The sequence below is a fragment of the Mastacembelus armatus genome, chromosome 3, assembly GCF_900324485.2.
Source record: "Mastacembelus armatus chromosome 3, fMasArm1.2, whole genome shotgun sequence".
In the NCBI taxonomy this organism is placed as follows: domain Eukaryota; kingdom Metazoa; phylum Chordata; class Actinopteri; order Synbranchiformes; family Mastacembelidae; genus Mastacembelus; species Mastacembelus armatus.
The window spans coordinates 20,376,656-20,395,905 of NC_046635.1; the positions used below are offsets into that span (position 1 = coordinate 20,376,656).

Consider the following 19,250-nt stretch of genomic DNA (forward strand, 5'->3'; position numbering starts at 1 on the left):
ATGAGAGAATGAGCACTTCTCAGAGAGGGGCCAACCAAATAAACCCTTCTTTGGGCCTGGAGCCACTAATCTGTAATTTAATTTCAGGCGGGTGTCTGGGCCATGAGGACACGCACCAAGGTCAAGGGCTACTGTACAGAGAGATCTGTGCATTTGGGCACAGTCTGGAGTTTGATCAACAGTTTCATCCAGCTTAGGAAGAGAACACAGTATGTCTGCTTGTTCCTGTGCATGTGTGGGTGAGTTGGGGAGATATTTCTGCAAGACTTATACAAATCAAGCTGGATGCAAGGTAGCTATTTGGTACATGACAGCAACAAAGCAGCACAGAGAAAACCCATTACTCAAAACAAGTGAAATGTTTGGGATGACTGAGCATCTGCAAACAGAGAGGGATTAGCCCTAAAATAGGACAGCGTCTAATGGAACAATTCAACATGTCAGTGTTGATCTGCATGTAAATGAAATATTTGTATTACTTTGACCATAATTCATGTTTTACTCATTATGTAGAATAGTCTAGTCGGTGGATAAATCAACTAATGGAAAAGTGGAAGGATGAACTGGAGCAGCATGGCTAATCCTGAGGGTGAAGAAATGTCTGTAATAAACTCGACCTTGTTCTGCCTCAATGATCACAAAGTGGCCCTGGGAATGGGACCAATAATTACCAATGACCAGGCAGTTTCACCATGTCTCTTTAATGTAAATAGGCACTCAGTTATCTGACACAAATGGCTTTGGCATTCATACATGGACATGTGGCAAGTACCTTAAAAAAAAAAAAAAAAAAAAAAAAAAAGCAGTAAAACAACCTGTACAGCCCCTAACCTGGAAGAGATAAAACATTCCACGCACGCAGTAGAAACTAGCTGAGATAGTTCATTAAAAACAATTTACATATGAGGCTGTCAGGTCAGTGAAAAAAATCAGGGTGTATTCCATGCACCATTTGCAGTTTGTTGGAGCTTAGCTGGCATTCAATTTAAATTCCCTCAAGTTACTGAATATAGGAGAGCAGTACACACTGACAGGTACAAGTTACTCCAGCGACAGACGCTAATTAGCAAGTGCAGGAGTAATGGGAGAGCCAATCTCTCTCTCTGGCAGAGAGACAGTGACAGCAAGTGAGTCAGGGTCATGTCTTTAAGTGTCTCCCTTCCTATTAGACAGGAGATCTCTGGTGCATGCCCCATCACAACCTATACAGAGTGATGTCAGCGACAGAGAAAGGATACTGTCACATCCTGTAATTTTCAAACACGCTTTCTCTTTTGCATACCGCAAAGAACACAACCCACTCAATGGCATTCACACACACTGCTGTGGCCCTCCATTGAGAGAAAGGGAGGGGAGAGCAATAGAAAATAATGGCACATGATGTGTTTATGTGTAGTGATCTAAACTCGAGGGAAAGTCTCAGAAAAAAAGATGATGGACTCATCTTCTGCTCAGCGAGGCTTTGACATTCTGTAGGGGACACTGGAAATAGTCTCCAGGTTGATGGATAGGTGGAGTGGGATTACCCGCCAGACTCATCTTCTTCCCGCCGTCTGGCCCCCGACTCCTGGAAGAAGACACAAAAACACAATACGTATAATGTCAGGTTGTTCACTGTGGGAGAGGCTATTGGTTTTGAAAAATAATGAAACACTACAAGCTAACCTAACAACTAAAACAAGCCGCATTAACACTTTTCAATTCTTCTTATTATTATTATTGTTTAAAAGATTATTAAAGAAGATTATTTTGTATTAAAGAAACAATTACACAAAAGTAAGCAGTGTTTCCATTGATTCCAGCTTCACATTTTTCTCAATCTAGACACTCTCCTGTCTGTATCACAAGTATCTGAACGCCTCACCTAGACCCCGTGGACCACCCCACGGCTAGCATGGCAAAAGAGACCATTCTCCCTGCCCCATTAAACAGTTTAAATCAGTTGGGGTGGAATTTAATTATGCCATACATGAAACTCTCCTACTTGAAACATTTAAAAGTAATATGGATGGCTATATGGTTGGAGGTTTAGTCTTTATATTCAAGTCAGTCAGCTTTATCTCCATGCAAGTCTTAGAAGAAAACAGGGGACATCAGGGAAGGCTTTATTTCTGCTTCCTGCTGAGATATCTAATATAAATATCCCGAGAGGTTCTAGTAATCCCTGACTCATGGTTTTGGAAATTCTGTTATTGTAAATGACAGAAATATTTGCAAATCGCAAAGCTTGCATCAAGAAAATCTGTTCTATGGAGCAGTGCTGCATTTGTAAATGCAGTCTGGCTTCCATTTACTCCCTGTCAGAGGGTAATCCAACTTGCCAACTTATTCTATCACCTGAATGAACATAACACAATTTTCACACATGAATTTTCTCCTCAGATTCACATCTGCCCCCATGTGCTCCGACAGAGCCCTAAGGACATGCATATTAAAGTGGAGACTAGCTGTTGAGTCCAGAGTTCAGAGGTGAAATGAAAGACTTCTATCTTCACCGAGACACTGGAAGTTAGAATCTTACTAAACAACAGGAACAACCGGAATGAAAAGCTATTTTTTTTTCTTGAGACTGTTAACACTGACAATCAAAACGTAAACTCCAGCTTAAGAGTTCAGCAGACATCCAAAGTAGCCATGTCAGGGCAGACCCATTCCTCCACTCCAAGACCTGATAGACAGATTCATTTACAGCAGGTACAGAAGATTGCACAATAATTTACTTGGGCCATACAGGACTGTCCATGTGAAAGGATACTCCAGCACAGTGGATTCATTTTAATGAACTGTGGTAAATCTACACTGTGCCCATTTCTTTCCTTGTTTACCTTGAAATGTAAGTGTAATATTTCATTGTCTCTGTTGGTTACCTGCAACTTTTCTTACGTAATTGTGGAGAATCGATCCAAACAGACAGAACAACAATGACCAGAGTAACTATGACAAACAAACACCAGGCATGTAAACATTCGGGAATAATCTAAAGTATTCGGGATAATGAAGAAGCAGTTCAATCTCGGCGATAATTAAAGATCCCTAACAGGTGATCAAACACGCCATGACCATTCAACTGCACAGGAATATATAATTATGATAATGGATAATTATGAAGTATAATGTATACAGGCTCAAAGAGAATATACAGATCTGCTTTTATGGCTATATTCGCATTTCTACAAATGCTTCAAAAGGCTTAAAGTAGAGTGTCTTTCAGGACACAAATGGTGGAGTGTGGGATATATTTAACTAGTGGTTTGTTTCATCAGCCTTTGAAGAACAATAAGAGGCTATTATTATTAGGCTTAACCATGCATGTAAATACATGCTTTCAAGTAAACCATATGCTATGTGCCTCCAACTAAACCACAAAATAAAGCTAAGCTTTGCATTGCCTCTACCTTCCATATTTGTGAGACAAACTTTGACTTTAACAAAGTGAGTTTCATAAACATCAATAACATTAAAGTTGCCATTCACAATTTAAAGCTGATTAATAACTAAAAACACTATCCCTACTGCTCCGAGGGCTAACATTAGGACATCAGGCAGTAGGAAAGGTGGACTAATAAAAGTTTTAGATTTTGAAATGTATTTCTGTTCTGAGTTGCTCTGTCACTCTTGATGTCACTCTGTGGTAAATATGAAGGTACTCCCAGCAGCTGGTTAGCCTAGCTTTGCAGAAAGATTTGAAGGTGGCAACATCCTCCTACACTATCAGTGCTTTTAAAGTTCACAACTATAATAAACACTTTATCTCTTGTCAGTTAAAGCTGTAGAAAAAGAGCACACATCATACACTATGGGAATATTCCTTGGCTTTCTGGAGTTGCTGCAAATTAAAAAGTTGATTTTGCACATTTCGGTAAGTGAGTGAGTGTACGTCATATTAATTAGTAAACTTTAGAGGTGCTGGGAGGTAGATTATTGCGTACATATGGACAGAGTTAACAGGCTGCCATTGTCCTATGTGGCTGCTGGCTGTAGCTTCATTTTGATTATGCAAGTGTGTCATGACTCTTCTCATCAAATTCATGCCTTGAAATTAAATAAGAATATTTTTCAAATGTCAAGGTATTCCTTTAAATTTTAGCTTTAGCATTTCTTTAAATTGGTACATTTTATTAGGCTTAGATATGGTTAGATACTTTCCTGCATTATGGGGTAGACAGTTAACAGAAAACAGTGTTGCAGACGTGTAGAAATTTCAGCAGAAACAGGTTTATATAAGACTGCACGAAAAACACACATTCCTGTGCAGTAATAATTCACAATGATCACTATGAATGATGTAGTAATTGCAGCAGCTCTTGCTACAGGTCTCTTCACTTTGTCCCAGTAACAATAAGCCAGAGTGAGGTGTATGACAGGCCACTCTGTTACCTCTCCACTGTTAATCCAAAGTAGCAGCATACATCACACTCTGACAGTCTTACACATTTATCAAGTCTTTTCCTGTGGTTGAGGTATCCCGCCGCTGACCTCACTCCAGAGGTGGTCTGCAGCCCCCCTGGTGTCAATTATGAGACTTTTTCCCCTCTGAGCCTGGGTGGGATGTGGAAGTGCATTAATCTTGATTCTTCACTCCAGTCTGAAGGATTGTTTGAAAAGACCCCTGTGGTAAGCCCCAAAGGTGAAGTGATTCAGTACCAAAAGACAGTTATAGGAAAAGAAAATGCCACAGTTTATTCTATACTCACACCGGGGTTCTTGCAACCTCAATAAGCAAGTCAATCATTTATCCATACCACTTATATTCTCAGTATGTTAATCTGAATGAATATTTAGAATCACCCAGAATCACATGCCGTGACTGTCTTCCACCTGTGCTGTGATTTATTTGTTCCCTGATGCAGCATGAAGGTGACTGTCACCTTGTATGCTGAACTGAGCAGAACTGAAGAGCTGTGACATGTTTGCATCAGTGAGTTTACATTCAACTGGATTGCACACTTTAGACAATCATTGGTATGCACGACGGGCAGTGCCAACCTTTTCCATAGTAGATACATATACCATTGTTAGTGGCATCATACATTGCTTTTTCTTCTTTTTATAATGTAGAACAATACTGTTTCATGATATGCAACAAAAGGTACTCTATCAGTTTTAAAGCAATAAGCCATTGCTGCACAGTTACTGATACCCTATACCTTTTTGTTGCCAATGTCACAGACTGTAAAATAGAGGGATGGAAATGAGAAAGATAATCGGATAATTCGTTAAAAAAAACAAAACACACACTGCAGACTGGAGGCAGCAATGAAAAAGGCTATAAGCGATAATAAGTGAGCAGCCTCACTACACAGGTCAATGTAGATAACATCCAACCACTGCAGAATAAAGTGAAATATTTACTTGCAGGTTGATATTCAACTTGCAATATGATATTCGATATTCACTAATGTACCACTAATCAATTGCATAGAAACTTTTAGTTGAAAGTTAAGAAAAAAAAAAAAAAAGATGTTATCAAGTGCATTTTCAACAGCATAATTTCTGGGTGCTTAATTTTAAATGGTTTGCTCAGCACATTTGATCACGCTTCTACTTTTCTCATTAGTTAATCTACTTCAGTGATAAAAATAAACAAACAAATAGAAAAACAAAAAAAAAAAAAACACTGAAGCAGCTACTTAACATGCAGATATGGGCGAGGTTAGGCTCCTTGTATCTATCATTATAATGTATGCACACTTTGAAAATCTACATATAAAAGTCATTTTTCTGTTAAAAAAAAATCAATATGTTTAGCATATTCCCATCACAGTGGGAGGGTGGTACAGTGTTTAGGTTGGCGCCATCTGTAAATTCTCTGGTGCTGAACATATTTTCTTTCATAGCCATGTTTTGTAAATAACAGGCTGTGATCCATTTATGATCCATCTAAAATGCCAGCTCCTACTTATGAAACAATTTAGGTTTAAAAACTGTATTCCAGGCATTGTTGCTTGTTCTCAATGGAATATTTCAAATGTGCAAAATTCAGAGACCCTAGAGGGAGACTAAGATATCGTGTGGCCAAAAACTGCAAAAACTGCTTAGATTTGCTGTTCTTGGAGTGTTCTGTTAATCCATGGATTTTTCTTCAACCATGTTGCATGATGGGTAGGCACTCTGGCTGAAGAGTATTAAGTCAAGCTAATATGTTTTGACAAAAGCCACTGTCTACTGACCACATACCAAGGCCATGCTGTCACCATGGAGCTCTCAACTGCCCACAAAAACAATTGAAAAAGTTATATCTGCTGCATCAACTCTGCTGCAAGGTCAGAGGTGCTACTGGATTTGCTTGCGTCTGCATGCATTTGACGTTTAACAGTTATCATGGAGACCAATGATCCCCTGCAGCCTTTTGCTTTTTGTAGTTTGGTTTTCATCACCCCATCTGATGTCCATCCTTTGGTGCACAGGCCATTATAAAATAGCCTGGTAGAATATATTATGTGCATGCACATAGTGTCTATTTTGATTATTGAGATCATTTATTTTGCTTGTTACAACCCTTTTTATGTCATCTATACATTGATGGCGTATCACAAAACCAGAATCTCTCAGTTATGCATGTACTTCCGTTTGTGTATGTTTCACAACATCACCACATTGCTGATCGTGTAAAGAATCTCTTATCTGCATTATGAGTAATCTATGGTAGTTAATTGAGCCCAGAGGCAGTTGGTTTCAATGAAGGCTCCTGTGCTTTTCTGGCAAAAACAGGAAAAAAGAGCTCTCAGGAGAAGGCATCTCTCTGTCGAGAGGCAAACAGAGCAGAACTCCTGCCGTGTTCATTAGCTGTCATTGATCAGTGATTCAGTCACTGTGCAGATCCTACCACAGCTCACATATTACCAGTTTCATGTCCTAAAAATTAATATACAGTTAAGAAAGTGGAGCTAGCACAGCATTTTTCTCGTTGTATTTTATTTTTCACTGCACATTTTTGATGTAGATGGGTTTTTGCCAACCGTATGCAGAGATTGCTACGCAGCACACTTGTCCATTCCACAGTTTTTTGATATCAATATGAGCTACTATATTCAGTTATTGGCTTCCCTCAGAGGCTATCATCACTGCAACCTATTCCATCACAGGAGATGTACTGTAGAATGAGGCTGCAAGGTATAAAATGCTGATAAATGGCTGAGACAAAAGTATAAATAATGTAGAGATCAGAGACACTGGAATAGTGAGTCAAACTCCACTTCAAGACACCAAACACACCCCTGGAGAGAGTCAAACGTAAGTGTCCTGTCTGACATCATCAATGTCTGCTGGGCCTCAGCTGCCACATACAGCACAGAGGAACTAGAGGAGCTCCCCTCTGTTTATCCTAGTCCTTCACTACCTTTCCCACTAAGTAAAAGAAATCACATCATCAGAGAGCTCACAGCCCATCTCCTACACCTGGCTGCAGCAGGCTTTTAAAATACATTTAGACTAGTTTTCTCCTTTTATGTTTTACTCTATTTTACCCCCTTTTATCTTTTCCCTGTCCTTTGAAAAAGAACTCTCTTTACTCAGTCTATACTTACAGAACCCTGACAGAGCAAACCCTAAGCCATTATAGCACAAAAGCATAACAATTGGATATATCTTTAGAATGACAGATAGGGTTAAATTAAATCAATATTTCACAAGTCTGCTGAAGGAACAGCAAAAGTGCCATTTGGAGCACTAATTGCACCTATAGGGCCTGAGCTGTAAAAAAATGTAACCTGCACTCTTATTGGAATTCATCAACAGTACTCAGGTAGATGACCGGGACCATCCATGCTGCTTCTCATTTCACTGAGTTTTCTTTATTCACTTCATGTCTGCCTTTGAATATTTATTCTCTTCTCATTTGCAGCCATCACAGACTAGGCCAAGGTTCTGCACAATACCATTCATTACTGCCTCTTTACATATAAAAAGAATCATAAAAGACCATAAACCATAAAAATTATTGTAAATTATGGACCCAGGACTTGCTATCCACCGCAAAATTTCACCTGGGAAGTGAGGTTTCTCTAGAAAAAGTTTCTTATTTTGATATCAAATTATACTGATACTGCATTGCTTGTGTTCTGCAATCACTGTGTATCCTTCTACCAGCAAAAACAAAGAAAAAAAATAAACAAAGTAGTTATGGATTTTGTAGTGGTCTTGGCCTATAAGAACTGAACTCTGTCGGATTAGTCGAAGTAAAGATTACTGCTTCCGAGTATTTTCCTACCCCTCCCTACAATAAAGATGATAGAAACAAAGAAATCAATCTAACACCACTCCTTTAAAGCTTGCTAAGAGAATTTTATTTTTGGCACAAGAACCAGAAAAGACAACAGGGAATAATGGTGACCTTAAGGAAATTTCTTTCCCTTAAATGTCAAGTCCAAGGTGTGTTCACTGAACATTTCCACTAAGCTGCAATAATGACCAATATGAAATATTTACACTTCAACTAACAACAGCAACAAAACAGTGTGCAGAATCTGCAATATACTGAGTGTGCTGCAGATAGTCATTTACTATGATATTGGTGCTTGGTTGCCCATTATGAAACAATAAAAGTTAGAGTGAAAAAACATAAGTCAAAATTGAACAAGTATCGATAAGGTAGAAGATTATGAAAACTAAGTGCCCCCTGACTCTAAAACAAGTTAATTAAATGCAGAGCCTGGCTTTATTAAATAAGATATGCTGCACTCTGCATAAATGCATTAATCGATAGCAAAACTGCCACACAAATATTAGAATAATTGATCCGGGATGATTCAGCAGCGAAGAGGTCTAGGGGCTTGCAGGATATTACCTAGCAATAACAGTCTCAGTGAAGGTCAGTGGATACTACAGTAATGACAAATGTGCTCTCTTTGACTCCTACTGGCCAGACTTTATTTTGGCTAGTTACAGGAAATTACTTTCTGCACCTTCCATCATCTTCTACTCACTCTGCATGCTGTGGCTTTATGGCAATGACCAATCAGGGTATAATAAAACAAGCTGTAACTGTTCAACCTTGTAATAAAAAGTATTCACACAACTGATGCCAAACTGCTGGTTATTAAACTAAGACTTAGAGGCACAGTGAAGAATAGACATATTGTTGGTCCATACCGTATGGCAATGTGAGATAGTGAAGTCACTGTGACTCATAGTGTTGTGACTGAGCAGTATTACCCATCTTATTTATCTCTACTTTCTCTGCAAAAATTGTGTGCCATGCACACAGCATATCAAATCTGCTCTCCTGTCTAAAGAATACTGGGGGTTCTCATACAGGTTTCCTTATTAGCTGGGGAAATTTGGAATGTCTTGAAGAGAAGGAAATATTCACCAAGTAACTGCTACATTAATCAAACCAGGTCTCATTTTCTGACAAAAGACAGATCACGTGTATCAACCTGTCTTTTGTCACAGTCATGTTATCACTCAAGCAACATAGTGACAAAAACACTTCAATATCTGTCAAATCAAAATTGATGGAATGCCTCTGAAATGTTTCCAAAAATAGGAACATCCAATATGAAAACATCTATGCCACAACAAAGAGAGAAAGATAGTTTTCTCTTTTAAAACACAAAAATACCTGCTGCCCTAACAACTCCTTTCCTTACTAAGTTACAGTCCTATGCAGTAGCTTTCTCAAAATAGCTCCACGGTATTGAGATTTCCTGCCTGATAGAGGTCCATGTAGTGAGTCCAGTGAGGGAGATGGAGCTTTACTCAAACTGGGTATTGCTGAATGATCATGGGACCAGTGATGGGAGTATCCCATTCCTTTTGCGCCTCCAGGGGCCACAGGGTCCAACATAGCCAACAACCTGCCTTAGATCACTATGGGAATGCCTGCCTACCTTCACTGTATTAATACCGCTGGTTCCAGGTTCCAGGTCCAGGTCCCCCTGCTATTAGACCGGATTAATTAAAAACACATAATAAAGCCTTCATTTTGCACCAAACCTTAGTCTGATAACAGACTAAGTGGAACAGAATGAATAATAAATAACTAAATGAATAAGTGCATAAAAACAAGAGAACAACTCTATGCTCAAGGTCAAGGAAAACTTCTACTGAGGAAGGGTCAATACAAAAACAATTCCCTGTGCTGATGATACTCAAATGACATTCAATAACTGATGGCACAGATGATATACCCGAAATAGACGCAGGTATGGCACCTAGTACAGCACAACTCGCCTGTTCCACCATTTCTTTAACACTACTGAATGCAGCTGTACTGATGAGGCTAGTCTCAGTCTAGCTGCATCATTTCTAGTATTTCTTCAGATGGGGTGTTCATTAGGATCACCCACTAGTCCAGAACAGATCACGGATCCAATCAATCAGGGCACTTACAGCACATTTATAACACTCTCTTTGTGTTTGGTTTACTCATCCGTTGGTGCAGGGGCTGTAACTGTCCACTGTGCTGAAAGTGCATTCACATCTTTCTTTGTCAGATGGGGCTCTACAATACAGAATGTGTAATATAATTTATATTACTATCTATCTAACTAAACTCTTTTGCTACATAAAATCATCATCAAAAAAATACTTCTGTGGCTCTGAGTACATTGTTGTACTTCATTATACTACTGCATATTTCTCATTTATTTATTGTAAATCGTATGTTTTTAGATTTTGCCTCCACCTTCATTTCAATGTACTGTGCTCTCCTGTATATACTTTGCTAGTCCTGTTGACTGTGTGCTGATAACATAGTCTATGATTTTGTTTATGTCTGATGAATAGTCACTTATTCACCAGTACTTACTTTGGTGTATTGTAAAAGCTTGATATAACCCTTGCACTGTATGAATTGATCTGTGCAATGGGCTGACACAGTCACTGCAGTAATCCACCTCTTAATATCCATCCGTCCATTATCTATACCCACTTATTCCTTAACCAGGGTCACAGGGATCTGCTGGAGCCCATCCCAGCTCTCTTTGGGTGAAAGGCAGGGGTCTCTTAATATCAGCAATCAAAATTTGTGGTTGCAGCTGAGGATATGCTCATCAAGAAATGGTGAGGGTGGCAAACATGAAAACATGGTAGTACAGGTGTGGCTAACTGGAACCTGTTCATAAGCAGAGAATCATTTTCTGCTTTATGAATACAAGCAATGTTCAAAACAACAAAAGCAGTGACACATTGTAAATACCAAAATGATCTGATGTAGCACCTCACAAGCTGAAGATGGCAGTTTGAAAGCTTCATGAAGATGACACTAAATATGCAGTTCCCACACAAAGAAAATGAAAGGCTGCATGACTCACACCTCAAATGTTTACCATTAATCAGACTGTTGCAGTGGCTTTGAGCAGGGCAGGGAATTTATGTTTGCATGCCAGATAAAATGAAATTGATTTGTCATATCAGTCAGCGACCCTGTGATTCCTGAAATCAAAATGTCAAGACTTCTCATATTCCCGACTGCTGAATTAATGCAGCCTAGCCTCATTACAGCAGCACTTACCCATAGCCTCCAGAGACACAGTGTCCTCCAGAGCATTAGTGCTGAGAATACCAGGCAATTATGATAAGGAGAAACAAAAAAAGTTTAACACCCGAGCAAAACATGAAAACACAGATGAACTGAAAGACATGCATATACTGTAAATATTGAAATTATACTCACCTTCACTATCTTGGACTTAGCTTTTCAGTGGCGTCATGGCTGAGGAAAAGAGAACATGCAAGAGTGAATATCATTAGAGCTGTAACAACCTAACCACTGTGAAGTGGTCATGTTGGCATCAATGTAACATTCCTGCCTATGGTCTCATGGATCAAAGCATTATTACAGGCTTTGGAGTTGTTATCACATACTCTCCTCCTTCAACATCCTTCCTCCTCCTCTGCGGCTACTTTGAACGCCAACCTTGCCATGGCTAACATGAAGCAGAGGGCACAGTGCTTTATTTAATTAGTCACAGCAACTGAGTGCTCATTTGGGACCAAACAGGGGAGGCAGATTGGGGTAGTGAGATGGATAGTCACTCTCCCACTGCGCATTGGCTGTGCTGTCAGAGGAGAGTAGATTACATGACTGAAGCGGGATATTGGGGGGCTGTGTTTATGGCAGGAGGATGTAAATGGCATCCCAGAAAAAGATTGCCTTCTCTTCAAAAGAACCCCTGTCCTCTCACAAAAGCACTCTTTACACTGTTACTTTTGTCTAATATGCAAACCAACATGCAGTGGGGCTGGCTTCTTGTTGTGATGCACAGCACTGAGTTGTTTGACTGCTTTTATTAACTGTGACAACACTCATTATTCCAAATGATTTAGGAGCTGCTATTTTCTTCTATCTCTTCTGACAATGATCAGGTGCCCTGTTTCTCACGGACTAGCAGATAACCTCTTAGAGGTTGCAGAAGTAACTCAGTGTGCAGCACATCCGTGATGAGTTTGTTTTTAAACTCAAGACAAAGGAAGAACAAAAGGAAAGGAAATAAAGTTTCTAAAACTACTTTCAATTCCATTACCACATAGTAACACTTTGTAGTAAACATGTTGAAGGTATGGAATATATTAAAATAAAAGTAGGAAGCACAGCGACTATTGTATTGAATTTGATTAGAATTAGAGGATTTATTGTAGTGTGAGACCTTTAGAATGGGACATATGATAGGAAGTTTATAATTCCTGTTATCAAGTGTTACTTGGCCTCCAACACCAGACCAGCATCTATCCATGTTCACCCACAGTAAACATGTTGCTTACTGTATAGTGCTAAACCAGCATGGAAAATGAATGCCTGTGCAAATACTAACCAATAGTGAGAAAGGAGCTCTTTTAATTAGTGCTCTTGAAATTATCCAGTGGCCCACATCTAATAATGAAGACAACATGAATGTTCTACTTACATATCTTTACTCAGAAATATGTGACGGTAAGGAGATAGTGGCTGAGTATGTGTTGTCAGTGAAAAGGTGTGGCATATCAAGCAGAGCCGCCCAAGGCTGCTTCCAAAGGCCTTTTCAATTTGAATTGTGGAATAGTATATTAGTGCCCTGCAGGCTGGTTTAATGTTATAAAAACTGTAGGCAACCTTTTCACAGGCATTGTTGTGGTAATGTCAAAAATGTAAGTTTTTTTTTTTTTTAAATCTTTTTACTTTTAATCTCTATACTTGGTGGCTTAGAGCAGGATATAGTAAATGGCTGCCAATACCATAAATACAAAAAACAAAATAACTTAAAGGCGCCTCGTAGAGTTTATTTGTAACAAAGTTCTGTTTTAGTGAATCATGATGTAATAAACATGTTAAGTCCATTGCATCTCTCATAAAAGGGTATTTTAAAAATATTTTAAATTGTGTAAATCACCGTTTGCTTGGTGGTAATCTTCTTTGGTTTATTAGCAGATTGAAAAGTTTATTGTAAATTATTGAAATAAACCATTAAATTGGTGGAACAGACCCGTTTGTCAAAACATTGATCCATAACACTACCTGAGGTCAAACACTTCAGAGGGTACCCTAAGGTTAGATTTAGAACTGCCAGGTTTTACAAAATAAAATTTTATATTAGTTTACTCCTTTGAGATGCTTTGCCTGTCATTTTCTGCAACTGCCTTCAATTGCTGCTTATTTATACTTAATTTCAATGAAGTTATTGTGGTGCACAGTGGCAAAATTATGAAAATCGTATCACTGTCCAAATTCTGGACCTGACTGGACTTTGACTTACTGTAGCTGTCCTTGCTTCTGTCTGACTGCTCAAAATGCACCCTCACACAGCTAGATGGCTCTTAATAATTAACACAATTATGAGGCAATGAACTCCTGGGCTTGAGATTTTAATATGATTTTGGAGACTGCCATCCACCTTTTAGTGGACGATTGCGGCATTGTTATCAGTTTTAAAAAAAAAAGAACTCATTTTCTCCAACCTCCCACCTTCACAGAACCTTGGCTCAGTTAAGAAGGGTTAATAAAACCGTTTTCCACATGCAGCTCCTTTTTCAGAGGGTGTATCAAATTGTTCTTTCTGACAATTCCTTGTCTGTGAAAGAACTGGGTCACTGACTAACACGCTCTTCCAAGACCTTGCTATGTCTGACTCCTTAGAGTCCAGGATTTGGAAAGACAGGGGCTAGTGAGCACCAAATGCAGCCAGCTTCTGACAGGAGGAACTGGACTTGCGTGACTGCAGGCCCCTCTAAACAACACATCATGCTCAGATTACTGAACACATTTCAGAGAGGAGATGCAAAGATGGGGGAAAAGAATGGCAAGAACTGTATGCACTGCACAGTCAGGAGTGTGTGTTTGTATGTGAGAAGAGGTTGCTGATAGCTTTAGCACTGGCAAATAAATCCAGAATTTGAGTGCCACTGTTTGTTAAACATTATTTGCCTCTGCTGTAAAGGCAACAAAGGGTTCCTAGCCCACTGCAAATGAATGAGCCCAGGTCCCTTGTTATCACTGGTTATTGTTCCAATCAGGCTGCCTTTGAAAGGGAAGGCGCGCTCTCCTTTGGACAGCTCATTAAGATAACACACAAACGTGGCTCCCCATCATCCTGGGTTTATTAAAGTGTGGCTCATTTCAGCTCCTTTGTCTCATGTAGGAACCTCTGTCTTTGTCAGCGCAATTGGAGCCAGATGGCAAAACAAAGATGCCTGTCTGGAGTGCTTACTGAGTGATCTCAGAAGGCAGAGCTATTAGCTTGACTTCACCAGCTCACCGCCCACTATGTCCACCTGGATCAACCAGGTGCACGGACGATGACGAGAGGGAGTGAAAGTAAGGGCGGCTGCAAGTTGTCACTGTGTTGTCGGCGGAGTACAGACATACTACAGTCTCCCAAGCTTTGTTCTCCTCTTTGCCCAGGCTCTGACCCTGCTGCCGGCTGCACAAATCTCTGAATCATTAACGACAGAGGCATTAGAGAATAAAAGTCATTGTCTCCCTTCACTCAGAGGCCCTCGTTCACCTCTCAGCTTAAAATCACATGGTATTAACTTTGCCGTTCTGAGAAAATCTAAATAATTCAATCAGAAAAAAAAAGGAGGAGTCAAATGACTTCACTGCTTGAGGGAGAACCGCTCAGGATTGTGAGGGTATGCAGGCAGAAGACGCTTGCTCTGCTTGCTAATGGTGAAATTAATTCTGTACTGATAAGGTCATATTCATACTAAGCAAATATCACCTCTCTCTCATAGTGGAAAAAGAAGCACACAAGTATTTTGTCCTGCTTCATTAGCACACTAAAAGAAAAGCTAAAAGATGGGTAAAACTTTCTTTCAAACGTGATGTTATAGGAAACCACTGAAAATATGTATTATTTGTAATTGAATAAGTATTTAAGAGATGATGTATCATGTCTATCACTCATGTACAGTGAATATAGAACTGCATAGCTTACACGATGCAGCATTGTCACTGTAGCCTTATTTTTAGTACAGTATTTATTAAAAAAAAAAGATATTAGCAATTAACTGAAAGTTAGTCACAGTCTCAAAGAGCTGCTTAGACTTACAGTATAGTTTAGCATGGTTATACTGTCAAAAATATATCAAAATATACTGCATACTCCATTTCTGGGTATGGCCTTTTTTGAGTTTTTTAACTAGTTAGATTAAAAAGAATAGTAACTTGGTAAACTCTGTGTCATATTAAGTCACATTTGATGTTGATCCATTTTGTACAAATCATCATAAAAATTCAAAAGGAACCTATTCCAAGTCACAACACTATAGTCACAATACTCATTTCAGCCAGAATGGAGTGAAAAATCAATTTAGCCTGGTAAAAAAAAAAAAAAAATCATTAAAGTACAGGACATGGCAGCAGTATTTTGTGTTATGTGGAACTTCTTACAATTAAATTTACAGGTAAGATAGATTTTACTGTTTCAGCTGTAGCTTTGGGGGATTGGGTAATGTAAAACAGCTTGGTGGAATCAATAAATTGGTATGTCTATCTCCCTCTCTCTGCCTCAAACACTTAGTGAACACACAGTGGAAGAGTTATACTGCTGGGTTGCCATGTTGAATAGATTTGATGCCTGGAGCTGGTCTGATTTCTTACGTGTGCTCATGCTTCATTAGTGTTCACTCACACTTCTGTAAACAAACTTAAAATTCAGTTACTTGTTCCGCTGGGTCTGTTACACCCTGCTACCTGAACTTCTTTTTAAAAGAAGTCAGTTTTTTTTTAATATATATTTTTGTGACTTCAATCTAACATAACCTATATGTGTAAAGAATTAATTGCCCTGTTCAGAGGCAAAGTCTGTTTGGCCCTGCCCATGATACCACACTAATTATTTTTTGGAGTTGTCTTCAGTGAATAAAATGCACTGTTGCTTGTGCCTGACAGTGTTTATAGTCTTGCATGATTATATCGCTCAAAAGTGCTGAATACAAAAGAGTAAACATAGTTAAATATTTCAATATCAGTTCAAGGATGTAAAACTTTAAGAAGTTGACTTTCAACTGCTGTTTTTTTTTCCTTGTCCAGCATTATCCACATGCACCGGTACAGAATGTGTATGTGGCTACAGCTAAAACATACAGCAGGTCCCTGTTACAGCGGCTGAGCTTTAAGCCAGGTGTAGATTAGCTGACCTGTCTTTGACTCCTCTTCCTCCAGCTCCTTTCCCTCTTCAGCTGTGGGAAGACAGAAGAGCCATTATCAGTGGGAGCTAGAGTACAAAGGCAGGCACACAGAGTAATCGATTCATCACAAACCTATGGTGAGCTGATCCTTCACAGCTCAAAGGACAAGCTGTGATGAGACAGCCTATATGACGATGAAACTGCACAATGGTAACTCCAGCACATCATGTGCACATAAACATAAAGCCATACCCAACCCCTTAAAGTCCGATGCAGTCCTTTCACAAAGACGGTAATCATATTAGGCTTTAGCCTCTGAAAAGCCACTGTCAACAGAGTTAGTGAGGCAATCTAGTGATGGCAGCCACACTTAAATACACATTAAATACATATTAGTGCATTTAAGTGAAATAAACAGAGTTTCCAAATGTCTAACATTTAGTTGATGCCATTTTCACTACAATTTGAATTGAGATCCATTAGTCTGATACATATGATTAAACTGGCAATTACAAAATTAAAATCAATGCAACACAATTCATATATTTATATTTGCATTTGCCTGAAATCTTTTACTTTAACAACAGAGAGTATAATTCTTTATGGAAATTAAGAAAAAAATCCTTACAGCAGCAGAAGGTCCTGAGTTTTCCCAATTCAAACAGCCAGTATTTACAAATAAGTCTAGAATCAATTTTAGATTTTTGGCTCAGTGTTATGATGTAATTTGAAAACACATTTTATTATATACTGCCCACACATTCTTAGCACAAATTATCATTAGTAAGCTCATAATAAGCTTTGGTCATTTAGAATCAGAATTTGGGAAAAATGTTTTCATCTGCAGACTGGTGCAAAGAACACATTTTTTGGCAGCTTTTAAGGTGAATGTATAGAAAGCATTTTGTGTTAACCTGTTAACAATGTGCACACCTTGAAAGTAAAGCACACAGAAGCCCCTTAAAAAGCTCTGTTCCCAAAATACCATGCAAACCACATATCCAGAGGACAGAGGTATAATGTGGTAAAGGTATAAGGAGGTGAGTTGTCATTTACAGGCATCTTAAAGTCAGGGATTGAAGATAAAGGCATCCACAGAGCAGGGAGTGAGAACTGCTTCTCCTATACAGTGATTTTGTATCCCCCTATCAGCTGCATCGCAGTTGTATGGATGTTGGGTGGTTCTGGTTTAAGTGCAAAAGCTAGACAAATAGACAAACCACATAAAGAATGAGAAAGTCTGTGGACAGAATGAGCTACTCACTGAAGCCAGGAGAGTATTATGGTTACTCATCACCCTCCCTTCTGCCTAAAACAGAAGTGGTGCTGCATTGTTACTAAATGTCTTCAAAACCCTTTTAAACCCTTGTGTACAGACATAAGGCTTAAAGACATCAGCATTTGTGCTGTACAGGTTGTCATTTTTTGATTTTGAATATGAATGAATTGAGAGGCAATTGAACAGGCAGCACTATGGTGCGGTGGTTAGCACTTTCACCTCATAGCAAGAAGGTTCTAGGTTTGAAACTTGTTCAACCCAAGGTATTTCTGTGTGGAGTTCTTCCAGTGTCTGTGTGGGTTTTCTCCAGATACTCTGCCTTCCTCCCAAAGTCCAAAGACATACAGACTGGAATTAGAATTAGACTTCCTTTTATTGTCATTGTATATAATACAACAAAATTTCTAGGCACAAGGTGAAGACACGTTTCCTAAAAATAGAATAAGTAACAATAAGATTTAAAAAATAGGTTAGGTTAATTGATGACTCTAAAATGCTTATAGGTGTGAATGTGAGTTTGGCTGTCCCTATGTGTCAGCCCTGTGATAGACTGGCAATCTGTCCAGGTTGTACCTTGCCTGTCGACCATTGTCAGAGATTAGCTCCAGCCCTTTGCGACTGTGGATGTGCCAGGATAAGAGGCAGATAACGGATGGATGGATGAAGTGCGTATCAACACTAAAACAATTCTGCAATTCTGTATATATTAAAAAAAAACATAATGAATAGGTTTCTTTGGAAAAATATTGGGTATAAGTCATTATATAAATGTCTGTTTTGTCTGAGTGTATTCAAGATAGGCTAATATAATATAATTGGTAATTTCATGTGTGTCACACACACATAAGTGATCAATCTCAGGATTAGTCCCTTTGAAACATGTGCACCACTGTGGTAAAAACCTCTCTGAGAAACGCCGTTTCCCTTGTGACTTTCATGTGTCACACTGGGGAGATCTGTCCCATGTCCCCTACATATGATCTCAGGAGTAGGTCTGACTAAATCATACGCTTATCTAAATGTAAAATGAGCTCTGGAGACATGAAACAGTGGCCCTGGATAGGTCATTGAAAGAATATTAGCTACGCTGTCACAGCCATTATATAAGGAAAGATGGATGAAATAAAAAGCAACAACAGAGATGGTGTTGAGATACAACACTGCCCTTGGAATTGAGCTTTCACTTCCAGCTGCAATACCACAAGCTGCTCTGTTCTGTTACAATACACATTCGGATGCTCCACATACATTATGACAGGGAAGAAAAATGACTTGCTCACTTCTCCACTTTTACTGACCCTTCCTCCGTAGCTACCGAGACAGGGTGAAGAGAAAGTCAGCTTCAATCTGGTAATATCCAGGAACACCATTAAAAGATAAGACAACCACAATTAGGTTGCACTTCTCTGCTTCCTGCTTTACC

At 39.0% G+C, this 19,250-nt stretch overlaps 1 protein-coding gene across 3 annotated transcripts in view; it reads right to left on the reverse strand.

Annotated features, from left to right (window-relative positions):
- Positions 1 to 671: 671 nt before the first annotated feature.
- Positions 672 to 19,250, reverse strand: part of cd276 (CD276 molecule) — a 62,891-nt gene continuing 44,312 nt past the window's right edge. Inside the window, exons 6-9 of one of the 3 annotated variants that reach the window (XR_003294844.1) lie at positions 16,558 to 16,599; positions 11,618 to 11,656; positions 11,456 to 11,496; positions 672 to 1,567 (exon numbers count right to left, since the gene is read on the reverse strand). Coding sequence is in view for 2 of the 3 variants with exons in the window: in XM_026293385.1 (XP_026149170.1) it covers positions 11,634 to 11,656; positions 16,558 to 16,599 (65 nt within the window). In the remaining variant the exon portion in view is untranslated. The remainder of the gene's footprint in view (positions 1,568 to 11,455; positions 11,497 to 11,617; positions 11,657 to 16,557; positions 16,600 to 19,250) is intronic. The other 2 variants (XM_026293385.1, XM_026293386.2) reach the window with 2 other exon arrangements.